A 22,366-nucleotide genomic window follows, 5' to 3' on the forward strand; every position below is an offset into this window, starting at 1 on the left:
AAAGGTGAGATAGCCGCACATTTGGATAGCAGTAACAGGGTCGGTCCGAGTCAGCATGGATTTACAAAGGGGAAATCATGCTTGACTAATCTTCTGGAATTTTGTGAGGATGTAACTAGGAAAATGGACAAGGGAGAGTCAGTGGATGTAGTCAGTACCTGGACTTTCACAAAGCATTTGATAAGGTCCCACATAGGAGATTAGTGGGCAAAATTAGGGCACATGGTATTGGGGGTAGAGTGCTGACATGGATAGAAAATTGGTTGGCAGACAGGAAACAAAGAGTAGGGATTAACGGGTCCCTTTCAGAATGGCAGGCAGTGACTAGTGGGGTACCGCAAGGCTCGGTGCTGGGACCGCAGCTATTTACAATATACATCACTGATTTGGATGAAGGGATTCAAAGTAACATTAGTAAATTTGAAGATGACACAAAGCTGGGTGGCAGTGTGAACTGTGAGGAGGATGCTATGAGAATGCAGGGTGACTTGGACTGGGTGGGGGAGTGGGCAGATGCATGGCAGATGACGTTTAATGTGGATAAATGTGAGGATATCCACTTTGGTATCAAAAACACGAAGGCAGATTATTATCTAAATGGCGTCGTTAGGAAAACGGGAAGCACAACGGGATCTGGGGGGTCCTTGTTCATCAGTCTATGAAAGTAAGCATGCAGGTACAACAGACAGTGAAGAAAGCGAATGGCATGTTGGCCTTTATAACAAGAGGAGTCGAGTATAGGAGCAAAGAGGTCCTTCTGCAGTTGTACAGAGCCCTAGTGAGACCACACCTGGAGTATTGTGTGCAGCGTAGGTTTACAAGGTTAATTCCCGGGATGGCAGGACTGTCATATGCTGAGAGAATGGAGCGACTGGGCTTGTATACTCTGGAGTTTAGAAGGACGAGAGGGAATCTTATTGAAACATATAAGATTGTTAAGGGTTTGTATACGCTGGAGGCAGGAAACATGTTCCCGATGTTGGGGGAGTCCAGAACCAGGAGCCACAGTTTAAGAATAAGGAGTAAGCCATTTAGAACGGAGACGAGGAAACACTTTTTCTCACAGAGAGTTGTGAGTCTGTGGAATTCTCTGCCTCAGAGGGCAGTGGAGGCCTGTTCTCTGGATACTTTCAAGAGAGAGCGAGAGAGGGCTCTTAAAGATAGCGGAGTCAGGGGATATGGAGATAAGGCAGGAACGGGGTACTGATTGGGGATGATCAGCCATGATCACATTGAATGGTGGTGCTGGCTCAAAGGGCCAAATGGCCTACTCCTGCACCTATTGTCTATTCCATAGCTGCAATGAGCTTTAGTTTAAATAATGCAGTATACCAATGGATTTTGCCAAAGAGATGGAATCAACTGTTTATATACTGTTTGTCATCTTTAACCAAGATCAACCATAATTTAATCCAACAAGCAGGATTTAAAAACACTCCATTGATCTAAGGAAAGCAGTTTGGAATTTCACCACCAGGGGTCACTGAACCACACCACCAGCAAGGAATAGAATTTTCTATTTGTGAATTCTACATTTTAGTTTTGGTACCCAAGTAATAAAAGATTATACCATCGACGCAAACAGAAAATGTCAAATTACTGGTAGTAACTTCATCTAAATTCATAGTCAAAACAACTATTTTGAAGACAAATGCTTTCACGTTTTCTAACTTTACTGGCTCAGGAGTAGCATTCTGAGCCAAAGTGGGGAGAACATAATGCAGTGAATCATAGAAGCTTGTTGCAGCCTAAAACAGCATTAAGTGAATGGATTCTAATGTGTAGGAAAGAACTGCAGATTAACTCAGCGGGACAGGCAGCATCTCTGGAGAGAAGGGATGGGTGACGTTTTGGATTGAGACGGGTCTGAAGAAGGGTCTCGACCCGAAATGTCACCCATCCCTTCTCTCCAGAGATGCTGCCTGTCCCGCTGACTTACTCCAGCTTTTTGTGTCTATTGGAACATGATGTTCTTCTGAATGTCGCAAATACATACACATGAGAAATGTAAATGGACAGGGTGAGATATTTTGTGATCCAAGAGCTTATGGCTGAAACCGAAGTTCATTATTTTTAAATGTTTAAGAGTTAAAATGATGTGCATTCTTCACCAGGGATATTAAATCAGACATGTTAATTACTTTAATGCTCCAAGACACATTCCACAACTTCTTGCAACTTTAAGCAACTTACTTTATCAAGTGCACTCATAAAATGCTGATCTCCATTAAGGACTGAACTGATAAGTTGCAGAAATTTACTGTGAACTTCAAGAACAGATTCCACAAATTGTGTAGGCATCTGAAAAAAAAAACAAGATAAATATTACCATCGGCAAAAAGCACATAAAAAGACTAACATTTGAATCATAAATAAATAGTATTTCAGCACTGCAGACCAAGTAAGGAAAAATCATGCATATTAATATCCAGGAAGTCAACAGTCCTATCACCAAGTGGTACTGATATATTTAGTGGGATCAGCTTCTCTTTCCATGGCTCTGTCTATGCAATAAATCACAAAGATTTCATGCTTCTGCTTTTCTTCTCTGCTCTCATTACTTCCATCTCTGTTTGTTTTCACTCTCCTTCTTCCACACTGCCTTTCTCTTGCATATTACTTCTGTGTTCGTTTGGTTCAGTCTTACTCATTCTTTCTCTCTTCTTCCATTTCCACACAGCAAGACAGATAGAGCCCAACCCCAATACCTACCACAAGGTGCTCCTCACCCTTCCATTGTCTTAGATGGAGGTTGCCAAAATGGGCAATGCAAAAGTTTGAACTCTGACGCAACAAAGCTTTTTTCGGCATGTTACTTCACCAGGCAACATTCTTCAATGTTTTTCTCCACCCATCTGAGAAATTCTAATTACAGCTATCCAATCAAGGCCTGTCTTTATTCCCTTTCTGAAGGAAAAATATTGAGAAATATTCCAGTTGATCACGAGAGTCTGAACACTATTATCACTTCTTCTCTTGAGGTCTATTTTCTGGAGTCAAAATTTCTTTAGTTAATGTTTTTAATATGTGGAGCATATAATTCCAGCTGACCATGATAAAAACTCCCACTACTACATTTCTTCCTCAGTTTGTCAATCCAAGTCACCCGCACCATTTAAAAAATCATGTTGTGTGGTGCCATAACAAAATAATTGCTGGGGGAGTTGGGGAGAAGTGGGGGTGGGTCAATGAATGGGTGCTATCATTGGATATTCAATGATCAAAGATTTGAACTATATTCAATATTAACCTATATTAGAGCAGATTAGAGTGGATAACTCCCCAAGACCCGACAGGATCGATAACAGAATGCTCATGGAAGCAAAAGAGGGAGATGGTTGGGGCTCTGACTGGGATATTTGCAGCATTGTTAACTACAGGCAAGGTAGCAGAAGAGTGGAGGGCAATTAATGTAGTTTCCTTGTTCAAAACGGGCAGGAGGTATAAGCTTGGGAACTGCAGGCTTGTGAGCCTCGTGTCAGTGTTATGGAGCTTCTGCAGAAAATTGTGAGGAACATGTTTTATGTTCACAGAGAGAGGCAGGGAGTGAGGAAGATGAGTCATCATGATTTTCTGCAGGGGAGATTGAGTTTTTTGAGGACGTAGTATAGACGTTGTGGGAAACAATAGTAGTATCCCACTGTGCCTTACCTACCGTGTGCGGACGTGGCGCCGACGGACGAGAGGCCGAAGCAAAGAAGTCGAAGCAAAGAACGGAATGGAAACGAGGCCGAAACGCCAATAACCCGAAAGAGTCCGAAGACGAAACACCTACTAACCGAAAGGATGGGACGCCTAAATGCAAACTAACCGAAAGGGCAGGACGCCTAAACCCCAAGGAACTGAAAAGCTGCGTCACCTAAAAGCAAACTTACCGAATGATCGCTCTATCGAAACGCCACCTACCCGAAAGGCGGCGTCGCCTACAGCCAAAGGACCGACTGCCGCTCAACAGAAAAGTCCAATAATGGACTTGACGTTGCCGGGGGGCGGGACTTGTCAGCAATTGGTCCAGACCCCCGCGTCCATCACATCATTGTGAAGGCACGAACATTGTCCCAAACCTGCGCTCCACCCTATCCGCAGCCCGCGGAGGGTGGCTGTGGGAGAGTGGGGGCTGTCCCGAGGGATGCGCACCTTCGGCCGCTTTCAACTTGGTGCTTGGGTTCAGATTGCCCAGTCACTTATGGCTTGTGTGGGAAAATGAACCCCAAGCTCCTGTCTCACCCCTCTCTCTCCCCCCTCTTCTCTTTCTCCCTTCTCGCTCCCCTCTTCTCTCTCTCCCTTCTCTCCCCTCTTCTCTCTCTTCCCCTCTCTCCCCTTCTCTCTCTCTCCCTTCTCTATCTCCTCCTCTCTCTTCCCCTCCTCTCCCCCTTCTCTCTCTCCCTCCCTTCTTTCTCTCCCTCCCTTCTTTCTCTCCCCCTTCTCTCTCTCTCCTCTCTCTCCCTTCTCTATCTCCTCCTCTCTCTTCCCCTCCTCTCCCCCTCTCTCCCTCCCTTCTCTCTCTCCTCCGTCTCCACCCGCGGGAGCGTCCCACAGTCACTGACCACGATGCACCGCCATCGGACCCCAACCTCCACACCAGGGTGATTCCCCCCCCCCCCCCCCCCCCCCCGTCAATGACTGTGGGACGCTCCTGCTGGTGGAGACGGAGGAGAGAGAGAAGGGGGAGAGAAGAGGAGAGAGAGAAGGGAGGGGGGGGGGAGAGAGAGGGGGGGAGAGAGAAAAGAGAGAGAAGAGAGAAGAGTGGAGAGAGAAGGGAGAGAGAGAAGTGAGAGAGAGAAGGGAGAGAGAGAAGGGAGAGAGAGAAGGGAGAGAGAGAAGGGAGAGAGGGGGGGAGAGAGAGGGGGAGAGAAGAGGAGAGAGAAGGAAGGAAGGGAGAGAGAGAGGAGGGGAAGAGAGAGAAGAGTGAAGAGAGAAGAGGAGAGATAGAAGAGGGGAGAGAGAAGAGGGGAGAGAGAAGAGGGGAGAGAGAAGAGGGGAGAGAGAAGAGGGGAGAGAGAAGAGGGGGGAGAGAGAGAAGGGAGAGAGAGAGATGGGGAGAGAGAGAGATGGGGGGGAGAGAGAGAGATGGGGAGAGAGAGATGGGGAGAGAAGGGAGAGAGAGAGGGGGAGAGAGAGAAGAGGGGAGAGAGAAGGGGGAGACGGGAGCGTGGGGTTCATTTTCCCACACAAGCCATAGGTGACTGGGCAGTCTGAACCCAAGCACCAAGTTGAAAGCGGCCGAAGGTGCGCATCCCTCGGGACAGCCCCCACTCTCCCACGGCCACCCTCCGCGGGCTGCGGATAGGGTTGTGCGCAGGTTTGGGACAATGTTCGTGCCTTCACAGTGATGTGATGGACGCGGGGGCCTGGACCAATTGCTGACAAGTCCCGCCCCCCGGCAACGTCAAGTCCATTATTGGACTTTTCTGTTGAGCGGCAGTCGGTCCTTTGGCCTGTAGGCGACACCGCCTTTCGGGTAGGTGGTGTTTCGACAGAGCGGTCATTCGGTAAGTTTGCTTTTAGGTGACGCAGCTTTTCGGTTCCTTGGATTTTAGGCATCCCGCCCTTTCGGTTATTTTGCATTTAGGCATCCCATCCTTTCGGTTAGTAGGCGTTTCGTCTTCGGACTCTTTCGGTTTATTGGCGTTTCGGCCTCGTTTCCATTCCGTTCTTTGGCTTCGGCTTCTTGTCTGTCGGCACCACGTCCGGGTACCTTTACCTACAATGGGATTAGCATTGATGGACATCATAATCAGCACAAACTAGGTGAGCCAAAGGGCCTTGGTTCTTTGAAGTACAACAATAATTCCATGTTAAATTATTTCAGGCTTGATTGTGTTGAATCTATCCATTCATCCCGAATCAACACCCAGTCTTGCCAGACTATAGTCAATTGGATCACATACAGAGAGCTGATCTTGCTAGTCCTCTGAACCTTTTGATCAGCTGGTGAAACCTGATCAGTATCAGGCTCCAATGACATGGTGTGGAGGTCCCACTCTTTCTGCAAATGATTGGAATAGTTTCTTATCTGAAACCTTCTACTCATGTCAAATTTAAAGGATGAGTACCAACCATGTACTAATTGTATTACCTACTCCTCTGCAATCTATTTTTTAGATGTTTTTATATCTGCGCACTCCCAATAAACACTAGAATTACTCACTCAATCTATTTATCTTGATTGCTGATAAAGATAGCAAAGAACAATGGTCCAAAATATATCACTATGGCATTCTCCCACATGTTAAACCATGAATGTTAACAAACTTTTATGCAATAACTTTGTGCATCACTTTTGTCAGATTTCTTCTAGGTTTATTGATTGAGTTTACATCATTAATGAACTTAGTAACTTCTTAAAAGAAAATTACAGCAAGCATTGAGAAAGCACTTCAATGTTGAGAAAGGCACAATTTAGATCTCAACATTACCCCACCTCTTTCAAAACGATTTCATAAGCAAATCTTGCTTTCACCTTGCTTCTGCCCAGGTAGTTTTAGGTCTCCAGGACGCGTCAATAGCTTCACTGCCAACACATGGCTCCAGAAGGAAAGGGTCTGAAGAAGGGTTTCGGCCCGAAACGTTACCTATTTCCTTCGCTCCATAGATGCTGCTGCACCCGCTGAGTTTCTCCAGCATTTTTGTCTAGCTCCAGAAGGAAAGCTGATTTTACTTTTGACAATTGAGACACCCATTTTACATTTCGTAAAATGTTGCAACTATCAGGATCTGCTTTTGTTGATGAAAATGTTGGTACGGGCAAAGCTCTTCTTCAAAAATAAAGCTCATAAGGGAATTTTACATCATGAATGGGATGTGGCTTAAAATGTACGTCAGTACCGATAGTGTAGGAAAGAACTGCAGATGCTGGTTTAAATCGAAGGTAGACACAAAATGCTGGAGTAACTCAGCTGAGAGGTTATATGGAAACAGGTTTTTATCCCTACACTGTTTAAATACAAGACAATTTATGTTCGTTAATTTCCAAAGCAACGTTTAAGTAGTTGTCTTGTTCCCGATCAAAAAAGAGTTATAACTAATTTGTCCGTCAAATCCAAATAATGTTCCCTAATTCATCAGTTGCAGTATAGACAATTAGCTTCAACGAATCCCAGTTGAACAACATGTACTGCCCTCGAGTAGCAGTAAGAGTTCAAGCTCCATTCCCTGAATGAGTTTCAGTATAAAACCTTTCATGAGAACAAAATTATTGTATTCGTTGTTATTCTGATTTAAGATCTTTGGGCATATATAATCTTTCCGAATACCTCAAATTAAAAAGAGAGCAAAATTTGGGCCGATTACATCCGGTTCATTTTTTTAACAAAAAACCATCCATACAAAATAGAACAGTTCAGTGCAGGCACAGGCCTTTTGGCCCATGGTGCTTGTGTCGAACAAGATGTCAAATTAAACTAATGTGTAGGAAGGAACTGCAGATGCTGGTTTACACCGAAGATAGACACAAAAAGCTGAAGTTACTCAGCGGGACAGATGGCATCTCTGGAGAGAAGGAATAGGTGATGTTTTGGGTCAAGACCCTTCTTCAGACTGAGAGCCAGGGGAGAGGGAAACAAGATATGGAAAGGTACAAAGAGTACGTGAGGTGTGAAAAGAACAGATCAAAGCAGACGATGGTCATGAAAATGTACCATAGTTCATTGTTGGATATGGGGAAGATGACAACGAGACAGTAAAATTAATCAGGAGGACAATGAGGCTAGTAGGAGAACTAGGGTGGGGGAGGGACATTGAGAGAAATTAAACTAATCCCTTCTGGCTGCATGTTCTATATCACTCCATATTCATGTGCTATCGTAACTGCCGCCACCACACCTCTGGCAGCGCGTTCCAGGCACTCACCACTCTCTATGTTAACATAAACTCGCCCTGCAGATCTCCTAGAAACTTTGCCCTGCTCACCGTAGACCTATGTGCTCTCGCCTTTGACATCTCCACCCCTGGTGAAACGGTTCTGTCTACCCTGCCGATGCCTCTCATAATTTTATGCACTTCTATCAGGTCTCCCCCTCAATCTCCGATGTTCCAAGAAAACAATCCAAGTTTGTCCAATCTCTCCTGAAAGCTAACACAACATAAATGGCCTACCACTTAAGAATAAGGGGTAGGCCATTGAGAACTGAGATGAGGAAAAACTTTTTCACCCAGAGAATTGTGAATTTGTGGAATTCTCTGCCTCAGAAGGCAGTGGAGGCCGATTCACTGGATGCATTCAAAAGAGTTAGATAGAGCTCTTAGGGCTAGTGGAATCAAGGGATATGGGGAGAAGGCAGGAACGGGGTACTGATTGTGAATGATCAGTCATTATCACATTGAATGGCAGTGGTAGCTCGAAGGGCTGAATGGCCTACTCCTGCACCTATTGTCTATGAATCTATATGTATCTAATCCAGGTCGCATTCTGGTAAACCTCTTCTGCACCCTCTCCGAACCCTCTATGTCCTTCCTGCAATGGGATGATCAGAACTGCATGCCATACTCATGCTCGTAATGCGGTCTGACCAAAATTCTATAAAGCTGCAACATGATATCCTGATTCTTATGTTCAATGACCCGACTGATGAAGAAAAGCATACTGTTGGCCTTCATTTCCACTCAATCCAGTAACCTGGCCACTTTTCGGGAGCTAGGGACTTAGACCCCAAGATCCCTCTGTGCATCAATGTCAAGGGGTCTTGTATACTTTCCCCTTACATTCAACCTCTGAAAGTGCAACACCTCACACTTGTTCAGGTTAAACTCCATTTGCCATTGAGGTCACTGATCTATATCTATGTTCTTCTCACTATCAACAACAGCACACATTTTGGTGTGGTCTGCAAACTTACTAACCAACACAATTCCATTCATGCCCAAGTCATTTATATGAATATCACAAACAGCATTGTTCAATAACCTGTCGCTGCCTATGCTTTCTGGCAACTTGCTTGTCATAAAGGGCCTGTACCACTTGCGCGATTTCTTCGGCGTCTTGCCGGCACCCGTCATAGTCGCAGCAGGTCGTCGAAAATTTTAAAAACGTTGAAAATCCAGCGGCAACCAGAAAAAAGCACGACTCTTTGGGCATGTGGCGGGGTGACGCCTGTTTGGTCATGAGTAGTCGCCCAAAGAGTCGTACCGTTTTCTGGTCGTCGCTGGATTTTCAAAATTTTGTAAAATTTTCGGCAACCTAACGGGTGCCGGCAAGTTGCCGAAAAAATCGGGTAAGTGGGACAGGCCCGTAACTCTCCCTTCCCATCAATTCCTCCAATTGCTGACCTGCTGCTTCGGTTCCCGCCCCTTGCCACTATAATTAAAACCCTCTAGTAATGCTCGCAAACCATCCTGCTAGGAAATTGGTTCCACACCAGTTCACATGCAACCTGTCCCTTTTGCACATTCCCCACCTATCCTGAAATAGAGACCAATGATCCATCTATCCGAAACTCTCCCTCCTACCACAGCTCCTTAGCCACAAGTTGAACGGCACCATCTTTCTATTTCTTGCCTGACTGGCACACGGCACAGACAGTAGTCTTGAGATTCCAACACTCGAGGCCCTGTTTTTCAAACCTACTATCTTACTCCCTTAATTCTCTTTGCAGGATCTCTTCTCCCTTCCTCCTGTAATGAGTAAACATGGAAGCAGGAGAGTATTATACATGAGAAAATATTATACAATAAAATTGCTCAAATGATAAATTCTTAAGGAACTTAAGTTAAGTTGCAAGAGAAGGACTTGGGTACATGTCTCCACAAAGGAATAAAGAACACACACACACACACACATAGAGGAACAGATGGCTTGTTATAACACAGAGATGTTGATGTAAATACGCATAGCTTTGGTTGCTTTGAAGCGGCTATAACTGTCAGAGGTTGTATTTGGTTTAGGTTGGTGTTTAGACATGGGCACCATTCTTCTTCCTTTGTGACACATCTCTGAGCTCGGCTGTGTCATGAAGGGGATTTATGGTAGTTTATATTGGGTTGTAGGCACCAAGGGTAGATACTGGTCTGTGAGATGGTTTGTACTGTTTAAATATATTTATGTTGAGATAAGAGATGATGGGTGATGGTTGTGTGACCTTTGCAAAAGGGTTTCTTATGGTTATAGAAAACTAAGAAAGTAACTCTGTTTTGATAATCTTTCATTTGTTGTGTGGAATGCTATTAGTGAAGAGGCCTTACATTCCTTTCCTCCAGAGATAGAAGGGGGAGGTTGTAATGCAGAATGAAATTAGACCCGAGCATGGGAAGAAGCAATCAAGTGTGACAATTAATGGCCTTTATGTGCTTGGAGTTGGGAATTGTGTGATTAGAAATAACTTAAGTCTTTACCACTTTGTAAGAATGGGACAAAACATATTTAATCTTTGTAATCCATAAGTAACTGTATTTTAACTATGTAGTTGTAAGGAAATTAATTGTGAAGTGTATTGTGTTTAATTACGAATGTAAGTATTAGACTTTGTTTAAATCTGAGGTTTTAGAAATAACTTTCTTTTCCAAAAGTTAAAAATATGTTTTGTGTGTATGTGTTGTGTGATTGCCGTATGATGTGTATATTCTGAGAAGTGTTCTTTGAGAATTAGTTTTATATCTGTGGTTTTACTTTATTGAAATAAAATGATTTTGAACAGAGGTTGAAGAAACCACAGAGGGGAAGAAGGTTTTAATGGGGCTGGAAAAGGGAAAATCATGTGACTATACATATTGTCAATCAATGGAAAGGATTTAGTTGATTGGTTAATGCAAATAAGTTAAATGTATGGTAAACCATAATGATTGGTTAATAGTTTGCTACTCCTTTTGTACCATCCTTGTCTATTAACTATATAATATGTTACATTTATACCAGTAGTTCTTTCGACCTGCTCCAGAGTTTCTAACTCTGTGTTGGAAGGTTTAAAGAATTATCCAGCGCTGTCAGAATAAAGAATTGATTTTAGCAGCAATGGTTTGAATCAAGTTTTCTTGAATTGGACTGACAAAAGAACTCAATTTAACATACATTGCACATTATTATTTTTCAAGTTGAAGATTATGTTCTGTGAGAGTACCTTTTTAATTAAAAAAAGAAGCAATTCCAACCAAGGAAAAAGAACCAAACTCAGTCATAACTACAATAATCGTATGCACGAGCTCTGTTCATGCTACATAACATTCCAAATGAGACTGAAAATTGCACATTGCTTAAGGGTCTGTCCCACTTGCGTGACTTTTACAAGCAACTGCTGGCACCCGTGATAGGTCGCTGAAATTTTCAACATGTTGAAAATTCAGCGGCGACCTGACAGACGCTACGACTCTTTGGAGACCTCTCACGAGCATAGGAGACCTCTCACGACCATACAGGCTGTATGGTCGTGACATATCGCTGACAGGCTGACATATCGCCAGGGGTCTCCTGTATGGTCGTGAGAGATCTCCAAAGAGTCGTAGCGTCTTTCTGGTAGCCGCTGAATTTTCAACATGTTGAAAATGTTGGAGACCTATCACGGGTGCCAGCAGTCGCCTGTAAAGGTCGCGTAAGTGGGACAGGCCCTTTATTTTCTCTGAGCAGTAAACAGATAATGCACAACATAATGTACTTTCACGACAAATAAAGAATCTTCAAGAAATACTCACATTTTCCTGAGAGAGGTTACTGATGGATCTAAGGCCCTCATCATGAATATGATTCTGAAGCTCTTGGATCATGTGAGGTAAACCATTTGAAACTGCACGAAGTAAGGTGTAGATATTTGCCATATCTGGGTGAAGAAGTGGAAATGGGATGGGAAAGAGAATAAATACATCTTTACCAGCAAATATGAGAGAAAGATTCTTCGAAGAAGAGTATCAAAGAGGACCAGTTTACTGTAAATTGAGTCTGAATATCTAATAGTACCAACAGAGTTAACTTACTGGTAATGGAGAAGCCATAATTAATAACACAAAGCATGCAAGTTCAAATTTTACCAAGTCTATTTGAGTACTGCAGAATTTTAAAACTGCATCGCCCCAAATGGATCAATGGCATTGTACAGGGTGGAAGTCTGTCAACAATACATGGTCAGGTCTGGCTATCTCTCCACTAAAAAGTCCTCAAAAGCCATGTGTACAGTATTTCATCAAGTATGAATGGACAATAAATGTCTGCCTTGCCAATCAAAATGCAATAAACTACAGAGGCAGAAAATCCGAAAAAAATAATATGCTAGAAATACACACGAGAGGACAGGAAACCACTGAATTCAGAGAATTTGTTAACTTCGATAGGTGTGATTGAGGGAAACTTTGAAAAATTGGTGTTTAAAGTGGCACTGGGTCCATGACAACCCAGTTTCGCATCCACTCCCTACATACTAGGAACAATTTACGGACACCAAATAAGATTCAGATTCAGATTCAAATTTAATTGTCATTGTGCAGTGTTAGTACAGAGACAACGAAATGCAGTTAGCCTCTCCCTGGAAGAGCGACATAGAATATGAGTAATAAATAAATCTGTTTACGTGCATACAGTCATAGTGTTTTTCCTGGTGGGAGGAGTGTCCGGGGGGGGGGGGGGGGGTGATTGGCAATCACCGAGGTACAGTGTTGAGTAGTGTAACAGCCGCAGGGAAGAAGCTGTTCCTGGACTTGCTGGTCCGGCAACGGAGAGACCTGTAGCTCCTCCCGGATGGTAGACAATCTATGGTTGGGGTGAGAGCAGTCCTTGGCGATGCTGAGCGCCCTTCGCAGGCAACGCTTGCTTTGGACAGACTCAATGGAGGGGAGCGAGGAACCGGTGATGCGTTGGGCAATTTTCACCACCTTCTGCAGTGCTTTCCGGTCGGAGACAGAGCAGTTGCCATACCATACTGTGATACAGTTGGTAAGGATGCTTGCGATGGTGCAGCGGTAGAAGTTCACCAGGATCTGAGGAGACAGATGGACCTTCTTCAGTCTCCTTAGGAAGAAGAGACGCTGGTGAGCCTTCTTGACCAGAGTTGAGGTATTGTGGGTCCAAGAGAGGTAATCGGAGATGTTGACCCCCAGGAACCTGAAGCTGGTAACACGTTCCACCTCCGTCCCGTTAATGTGGATGGGGGTGTGCGTGCCGCCCCTAGACTTCCTGAAGTCTACAATGAGCTCCTTGGTCTTCTTGGAGTTAAGGGCCAGGTTGTTGTCAGCGCACCATGCTGCTAGGAGCTGGACCTCCTTCCTATAGGCCGACTCATCGTTGTTGCTGATGAGGCCAATCACCGTTGTATCATCTGCATACTTGATGATGGTGTTAGTAATAATAATAATAATGGATGGGATTTATATAGCGCCTTTCTAATACTCAAGGCGCTTTACATCGCATTATTCATTCACTCCTCAGTCACACTCAGTGGTGGTAAGCTACTTCTGTAGCCACAGCTGCCCTGGGGCAGACTGACGGAAGCGTGGCTGCCATTCTGCGCCTACGGCCCCTCCGACCACCACCAATCACTCACACACATTCACACACAGGCAAAGGTGGGTGAAGTGTCTTGCCCAAGGACACAACGACAGTATGCACTCCAAGCGGGATTCGAACCGGCCACCTTCCGGTCGCCAGCCGAACACTTAGCCCATTGTGCCATCTGTCGTCCCATTGGATCCTGTAGATACCTGTAGTACCATGTACAGGTGTGCAGTCGTAGGTGAAGAGGGAGTAGAGGAGGGGGCTCAGCACACAGCCCTGTGGAACGCCGGTGTTCAGGGTGAGGGTTTAAGAGGTGTGCTTGTTTAACCTAACAGACTGGGGTCTGTTGGTTAGAAAGTCCAGTAGCCAGTTGCAGAGGGAGGGGTCGATGCCCAGGTTACCGAGCTTGGTCATCAGTTTAGAGGATATAATGGTGTTGAATGCTGAGCTGTAATCGATGAACAGCATTCTCACGTAAGTGTCTCAGTTGTCGAGGTGGGAGAGGACGGAGTGAAGTGCCGTTGAGATGCTATCCTCCGTACTCCTGTTCTTGCGGTAGACAAACTGATAGGGATCCAATGTGGGGGGTAGGCAGCCTTTGAGTTGTGCCAGGACCAGCCTCTCGAAGCACTTGGTGATGATGGGCGTCAGTGCAACTGGGCGGAAGTCGTTGAGGCTTGTCGCAGTGGAGTGTTTTGGCACCGGCACGATGGAGGTGGTTTTAAGGCACGTGGGCACAACTGCTTGGGCAAGTGACAGGTTGAAGATGTCAGTCCAGGCGTCTGTCAGCTGCACAGCACAGGCCCTGAGGACGCGCCCGGGGATGCCGGGGATACGTGCATTAGTCCTACTCAGTGCCACGTACACGTCGTAGGGGGTGAGTGTGAGGGGCTGGTGATCGGCAGGGAGCACAGCCTTGATGGCTATCTCTAGATTGTCCCTGTCAACGTGCTACAAACGTGCATGTCTATGGGATGTGGGAAGAAATCGGAGCACCTGGAGGAAACCCACGCGGTCACACGGAGAATATGCAAACTCCACACAGACTGCATCCTAGTCAGGATTAAACGTGGGTCTCTGGCACTGAGAGGCAGCAGCTCTACCAGCTATGCCACTATGCTGCCCTAAATGGCATAGTGGCACAGATAAATCATGTCGTGTATATGAATAAAATGGATCCTGCTCAAGTTTTTGCTGGACAAAGTACCAGCTTGACATCAGACAGGTGGAAAGAATTACAAATGTCAATGATTGTAAAGGTATGCTGAACTAACCCCATGCATGTATTTGATGTCTTAGACAATAAGTTCACGTATGAGGGGCAAGTGTGAATTCTGATAGAATCTTGAAATTATGGTGTAGAGAAATTATGGAAGCAATTCCTGGTAATACAGTGGAAGATGTAAAATTAAAGGTGGAATAAAATAAGTGGAAAATGAAAGGAGCATCAATGAAATGCGTCACTGGTACAATTACTTGCACATTGATTCATGACGTTGAACAGGGAAGAAATGGGTTTCAGAGTGCACGTATGGACCTAGTGAGCTATTTGGTCAGGAAGAACAAATCCCCAGTCCCTTTCCATTTTGTACAGACCAATGACAAGATAATTTGGCAGTGAGGTCACTATGAACCAAGAATGTGACTCACCTTCTCGCCTTTCTTGCTTGATAATATTCTGGCATTCCCCATGTAGAAACTGCAGATGGTCTGCTACCATTCGTTGCTGGCATTCATGAATCACTTTGGCATATGAGCTGGGATGCAAGTATTTCCGGCACCGAACTTCCTCATCTTTCAATCTGGCTAAAACCTGTAGTAACATTTAGTGCACTGAACATTCTAGCCTTTGACTCGTGGGTCCAAATGATATTATTAAAAGTGGTTTATACAGCAATTGCAACTTTATTACCTTTTCCATATACTGTGAACAATTTGACTCTTGAAGTAAATTTGATGCTTCTTGTTTGTAATACTCTCCTGTTTCCAGTAGAAATGGATGTTCAAAGAGATCCTGATAAAACTGACATTGGAACGACAATTGGCAAGTTAGAAAATCACTAAGTAACAGAACTATGGTCAGCCATATAAAAATGTGAAACAAATAAGCCAGACGAACGTTTAATTTTGACAACTGTTACACAATTTTTGAATGGCACACAGGAATACAGGAAACTATACACTTGAACTTGACAGATGGCACAATGGGCTAAGTGTTCGGCTGGCAACCGGAAGGTAGCTGGTTCGAATCCCGCTTGGAGTGCATACTGTCGTTGTGTCCTTGGGCAAGACACTTCACCCACCTTTGCCTGTGTGTGTCCTTGGGCAAGACACTTCACCCACCTTTGCCTGTGTGTGTGAATGTAATTATGTGAAGCACTTTGGGGTCAATGCAAGTTGACTAAAAATGTGCTATATAAATTTTAAAAAAATTTAAAAAAAGAAAGAAAAAAGAATGATCACAAACCAAATAACCTATATTTTACCCTGTGTTTATGTCTTCAGCTGTCAGATCCACATGGTAAAAACCTCATGGTTTCAGGAATCTGCAGAAGCTCCCATGTCACTAACTTACTGGCCAGTTTTACTACTAATTACATGGTTACGCCGCACTCTCAATGCAACTTGATAGCATAGCAGTAGTTTTCTTAATATTTCCCTGCAATCCCACTGAAAAACAATGATCTCGGGCTGTCTGCAAGCCCAAACATTTGAATGGGGATTGTTGGGCTGCAAGAATGATAGGAAAGAACAAGATATGTTTGTTCCATGATAAGGAAGAACTATATATATTTTGTTCAATATTTTTGATTATTTAGAAGTGTTTTTAAGTTTTTTTGATTCATTGTATTTTAACTGTTCTAAGCATTGGGAAACCCTTATAACTTTGACATGTGGAAAGGGTGCACGTCAGGCGTTGTCACTTGTGTAGGGCATGTTCTGGCCTAATTATAACGATGGCGATGGAGGCCCTACCATTCAGCTCTTGAACAAGATAGGTCTTGCAGATTTAGATTGGTTCTGGTTGAGTGTGTGGGGCAAGTGCAGGCAGTGGGCTGTTACTCAACATATATATCAGTTAAGTAGACAATTATATTTATATGACAGTGATTGAAGTTAATTTCCGACAGGGATGATTGAGGGAAACTGAACTTTTGAAAAATTGCTGTTGAAGATGGCACTGGGTCCACGCCGACCCAGATTCGCATCCACTCCCCACACACTACGGACAATTTATGGAGACCAAATAACCTACAAAAGTGCATGTCTTTGGGATGTGGGAGAAAACTGGAGGACCTGGAGGAAATTATTTCAGAAGGAAATGAACTTTCTCCTGCATGTCGGCAAGGGACCCTATTTTAATAGATTAGTGCATACTCCCAAGGGATGCTGATGAACAGTCATAGCAATTGATCTAATGGCAGATCTTAACATGACACATAATCATATAAGGTCATTATTTAGAGTCCTGTTTCAATTAGTCTAAAAAAGCACAAAAGCACAAAATGAAAACACAAAAGAAATATAGATTAATTGTTTAAATTAAAGAATAAGCATAAAAAGAGTATAACAAAAGTTAAGTTTGAAGAGTAGGAAAATGCAGAGAGATTTGCTGTATTTCGAGTTGTTGTACATGGCATATTGCACACATTTTTAGCACATAATTAACATCACATGTCATAGCAACAACTGACAATGAGTATAATATATAGATATATCAGTTCCATGATTGAAAAATTAAAAGGGTGGCCTGGAAAAATAGGAGAGATCTGAAGATGCACTTAGCATCTATTCCAATGGGTTTCTCATCAACATTAATGCTTTGTGAATTAAAGTAGTACTACCTATCTTCAGTTTGTGCAGACAGATAAAATTACATATGGACTTCAGATTGCAGGAAGGTGTAGAGTACTTAGCAAGAAACAAACACAGAACATAGAACAGCAGGAACAGGACCTCCAGCCCACGATGTCTATGCCGAATATGACACCAAATTAAATTAATCTCTTCTGCCTGCATATGATCCATATCCCTCCATTCCCTACATAATCATATCAAAGCCTCTTAAAACACCAATGACATATCTGTTTAATCCACCATGTTTGGCAGTGTGATCCAAGCACCCACCATTCTGTGTAAAAGATTTGTCCCACATATCTCTGTTTAAACTTTTCCCCCCTCTCACCTTAAAAGCTGTATCCACATCCTTCCTCTAATGGGGTGACCAGAACTGCACACAAAACTCCAAACAAAGTCTATCCAAAGTTTTATAACTTCATTACTTCTATACTCAATGCCCTGACCAATGAAGCCAAACATATGGTACAGGTTGTATGAATCCCATTGTAGCAGTTGGAGCATTTTAAGTTGATTAAATAAATCTGGATAAAAATATCAGCAATGGTGACCTTCAAATCCCTGGGTTGGCAATAACCAATCACTAGTTCCCAAATGTCCTTCTGGGGAAGAATCTGCCAGCCTAACCCAGCACATATGTGATTACAAAGCCACTGCAACATGGTTGACTTTTAATTGTTCTCTAAATTGAAAGTTTAATTATTAGATTTGGATAACAAAAGATGGCCATGTCAGTGGCACCTACATCACATTAAAGAATTAAAAAAATATTTCTATCTGTCCTCAAAAATCAGTTTCTTTATGTAAAACCACATACCTTTTTTTTACCACTCTGCTAACCCAAAAGTTAACATTCATATCGGTGTTTTGAGAATTAGTTTCAACAATTTGAGAATTTGCTTACCTTAAGGGGAAACTTTTTCTTGTACTGTTCAACATGAACAAAAGAGTTGATAACCCCGTGGATTACTTTCTGATTTAGATTTTCTCCACAACGGTCACTATTACAAAAGGTTGAAAAATAACATGTATCAAACATCTTTTCGCGTTTAGAGACACAAGGAACTGCAGACGCTAGAATCTTGAGTAAAACACAATGTGTTGGACTAACTCAGCGGGTCAGAGAGATGCTGAGTTAACTCACAGATGTGCACTTACTAAGAAGTACCCTCTGCATTGTACAGAACATCAAACTCACCTCTCTCACTTTGATAGTTATACTTTGGTAGACAACCTAAACTGACAGTTCACTGGGATTAAAAAGGGAACCACCTTTTTTGGGATAAATCTGTTTTTTAAGATGTGCATTAAAAGTCCTTCAAAGTCCTTCAAAGTCTAAGAGATGTGATTTCCGACATTTCTTCCTCTATTAACATTACAGCACAGAAGGTGGCTGATTGACCCAGTCTATTTTGACTCAAATTAAGAGCAATCCAGCTAATCCCATACGTTTGCCAACAAACTTGTTCTTTTCATCGTTTTATCTAGCCCCTTATTCAACAGTAGAATTAAATCTTCCTCCAGCACTAACTTAATCATGTATTCCATACCATAACAATCTGCTGTACGAACATGTCATTCTTGGCCTTAAGCAACCACTTTCATCTCTGCCCTAAATCTTGATCCTTCTACCAATGGGAGAGCTTCACTTTATCTAATTTGTTTATTCCTTTCATCATTTTAAATGCCTCTTTCAGATCCCTCTCTCAATATTGTTCCAATGATGCCGAATGCAAGCTTGAGGAACAGCATCTCAAATTCCATCTGGGCAAATTGGAGCCTTTGGGATGTGATATTCAATATAACGATTTCAGTAAACTCATTGTCTCTGTATCAGAACTGGTGAGCAGTCTAACTAGATTTTCTCAGTTTCAGTTCTGGTAAAGGGTCTGTGATCTGAAATGACAACAGTTTCTCTTTCCGTTGGTGCTGGTGAACTTGTTGGCTGTTTCCAGCATTTTCTTTTTATTTAATATTTCCAGGGTTTGTTGTTGTTCTGATTTTCATTCTCCCCTTAATATATCAGAAATTCAACATCCTGTTTCAAGTCTAATGTTGTCCCCCTCATGGTTCAGCATTCTCAAATTTTCTGTCATTTTCATAAAATGTTCAAGTTATTAATTTCTTTTCGATACTCAAAATGTTTTGCTGTGTTAATTTATTTAAAATAAATTGCATGACTGTGTAATTTAATTTATGCAAGATACTCCAAGATACTTTGAAAATGACCCAAACATTGACAGGTTACAGTATTTCAATAAGTCTTTTCTGAAACATTCCCCCTCACAGGAGGATTTCTCTGCAGAGCTGCTTCCATTTCAGGCTTCAATTAAGTTTGTGTTTCCACCCCTCCCCCTCCAGCCACTATTTTCTATCTCAATGCTGTAATGAAGTTTATCTTTCACTTTCTAGCTGAACTGAGAGCATGCTTGGTTTCATTTCAGGTTCAGTAAAGAACTTCCTAACACTAATTTATAAACTGAGTACAGAGATGCACAGAGTCAACCAAACCATCAATTATTAAATAATTCAATGGCCCATCTTCCCAATCAGATCCTTCAATGACTCCAGAATATTCTGGAACCTAGGTATAACCAGAATACTTCCCCGATGGCAAAATGGATAAAATTGCGCTCAAAGCATGCTTTTGTTTCAGTTTCAATAAGATCAAAATTATTCAAACGCGAATTTCAACATAAATTCCAAGCTTTGTTCTAAGACTCAGATCATTCATAGAACATAGAACAGAAGAGACAGGAAAATGCCTCTCTGTCCATGATGCAAATTAAACTAATCTCATCTGCCTGCACGTGTTCCCATTCCCTGCACATCCATGTGCCTATCTAAAAGCCTCTTAAATGTCACCATCATTTTTGCCTCCACTACCATCCCTGGCAGCAAATTCCACGCACCCACCATTCTCTGTGTAAAAAAAACTTGCCTTCACACATCTCCTTTGAACTTCATCCCCCTCTCCTTAGAGCTATGCGCTCTCGCCTTTTACATTTCCACCCTGGAGAAAAAGGTTCTGAACGTCTGCCCTGTCTACGGCGCTCATCATGTTATAAACTTGTATCATGTCTCCCTTCACCTTCCGTCCATCCAGAGAAAACAGTCCATCTGTCCAACCCCCTATTGTAGCTGTTCAAAAGGGAACTGCAGATGCTGGAATATCGAAGGTACACAAAATTGCTGGGGGAACTCAGCGGGTGCAGCAGCATCTATGGAGCGAAGGAAATAGGCGACGTTTCGGGCCGAAACCCTTCTTCAGTCTGAAGAAGGGTTTCGGCCCGAAACGTCGCCTATTTCCTTCGCTCCATAGATGCTGCTGCACCCGCTGAGTTCCCCCAGCAATTTTGTGTACCCCCTATTGTAGCTAATTCCCTCTAATCCAGGCAGATTCTGAGAAACCTCTTCGGCACATTCTCCAAAGCCTCCACATTATTCCTATCATGGGGCAAACAGAAGTGCACACAATACTCCAAATGCATCCTAACCAAATTCCTATAAAGCTGCAACATGATTTCCTCACTCTTGTACTCAATGCCCCAACTGAAAAAGGCAAGCATACCATACAGCATCTTTGCCAACGTGTAATGCCACTTACAAGAAACTCTGGTCTTGGACCCCAAATTCCCTCTGTACAGCAATACTGTTCTACACACACACAGACCTGTCCACCTAATGATCTTCTCTTTGTTCAGCTCCGTCTTCCCCCACACCCCTCCTCCACTTGATTCAATTTGCACATCATCCCCTCTCCATCACCATGCTTGTGCATATGACAATAAACCTGACTTGGAATGACTTCCTCCACTGTCTCTTCACATTAATCTTCTAGAAGATGGGTGGAGCAGCAGGTCGTGTATAGGAAGCAGGGAGTCTGCCTAAGGACTTGGACAAGTTGGGAGAGTGGGCAAAGAAGTGGCAGATGGAATATAGCATAGTAAAATGTGCGGTCAAGGAACAAAGGCAAACGTTATTTTCTAAATGGAGAGAGGATTTAGAAATCGGAGGGTGCTAAGGGACTTGGGAGTGCTGGTGCAGGATTCCCAAAAGGTTAAGTTGCAAGTTGAATCAGTAATAAGGAAGGCATGGAATGTTAGCATTTATTTTAAGTCGACTAGAATATAAAAACTGGAATGTCATGCTGAGGCTTTAAAAGGCACTGGTCAGACCACATTTGGAATATTGTGAGCAGTTTTGGGCCCCATATCTGAGGAAGGATGTGCTGGATCTGGAGTGGGTCCAGAGGAGATTTACGAGAATGATCCCGGGGGTGACTGGGTTAACGTATGATGAGCGTTTGACCTTGTTGAAACTTATCGAATAATGAAAGCCTGGATAGAGTGGATGTGGAGCGAAATTTTCCACCAGTGGGAGAGTCTAGGAGCAGGGGGAACAGCTTCAGAATAAAGGGACATACCATTAGAAACCTTGATTGAGATGCGCAAAATGATTAGGGGCATCAATAAAGAGATAGACAAGGGATTTAAAATCAGAGAGCACAGCTTAAAGATAAGTAATAAGCGGCTTACAGTGGAGCTAAGGAAGATTTTTTTCCACTCACGTTGGCTGGAATCAGGAGCACATTTCCTGAGGGAATGGTAGAAGCAGTGACTTTCACAACACTAAAGTAATACCCAGATGATCATTCAATCACTAAAACAGAAGCTATGGGCCAATTGCAGAAAATTTAGATTAACAATGGGCACTCAATGGTTTGGACAGATATGGTTAGCCTTTAAATCTGTTTCTATGCTCCATGACCCAATCGTTACAGTCCAGCAATTCTCCATTCTTCCACTGAAACTTTAAAATACATTTGTCATTAAATGTTGGTTTGATCAACCTGTTCAATTTTGTATTTAGTTTAGCTTAGTTCAGTTTAGAGATATAGCGCGGAAACAGGCCCTTCGGCCCACCTGAGTCCACACCGACCAGCGAGTCCTGCACATTAACAGTACCCTACACACATTAGGGACAATTTTTACATTTTTTAAATACATTTATACTAAGCCAATTAACCTACAAACCTGTGCGTCTTCCGAGTGTGGGAGGAAACTGAAGATCTCGGAGAAAACCCATGCAGGTCACAGG

General features: G+C 43.1%; 1 protein-coding gene across 2 annotated transcripts in view; it reads right to left on the reverse strand.

Annotated features, from left to right (window-relative positions):
* cul2 (cullin 2) overlaps positions 1-22,366 on the reverse strand; it is an 88,796-nt gene that overhangs the window by 31,428 nt on the left and 35,002 nt on the right. For both annotated transcript variants that reach the window (XM_033042060.1, XM_033042049.1), the window contains exons 7-11: positions 18,171-18,267; positions 15,321-15,431; positions 15,059-15,221; positions 11,620-11,744; positions 2,194-2,301 (exon numbers count right to left, since the gene is read on the reverse strand). In XM_033042060.1, the coding sequence (XP_032897951.1) occupies positions 2,194-2,301; positions 11,620-11,744; positions 15,059-15,221; positions 15,321-15,431; positions 18,171-18,267 (604 nt within the window). The remainder of the gene's footprint in view (positions 1-2,193; positions 2,302-11,619; positions 11,745-15,058; positions 15,222-15,320; positions 15,432-18,170; positions 18,268-22,366) is intronic.

This window comes from Amblyraja radiata, chromosome 2, assembly GCF_010909765.2.
Source record: "Amblyraja radiata isolate CabotCenter1 chromosome 2, sAmbRad1.1.pri, whole genome shotgun sequence".
NCBI classification, from domain to species: domain Eukaryota; kingdom Metazoa; phylum Chordata; class Chondrichthyes; order Rajiformes; family Rajidae; genus Amblyraja; species Amblyraja radiata.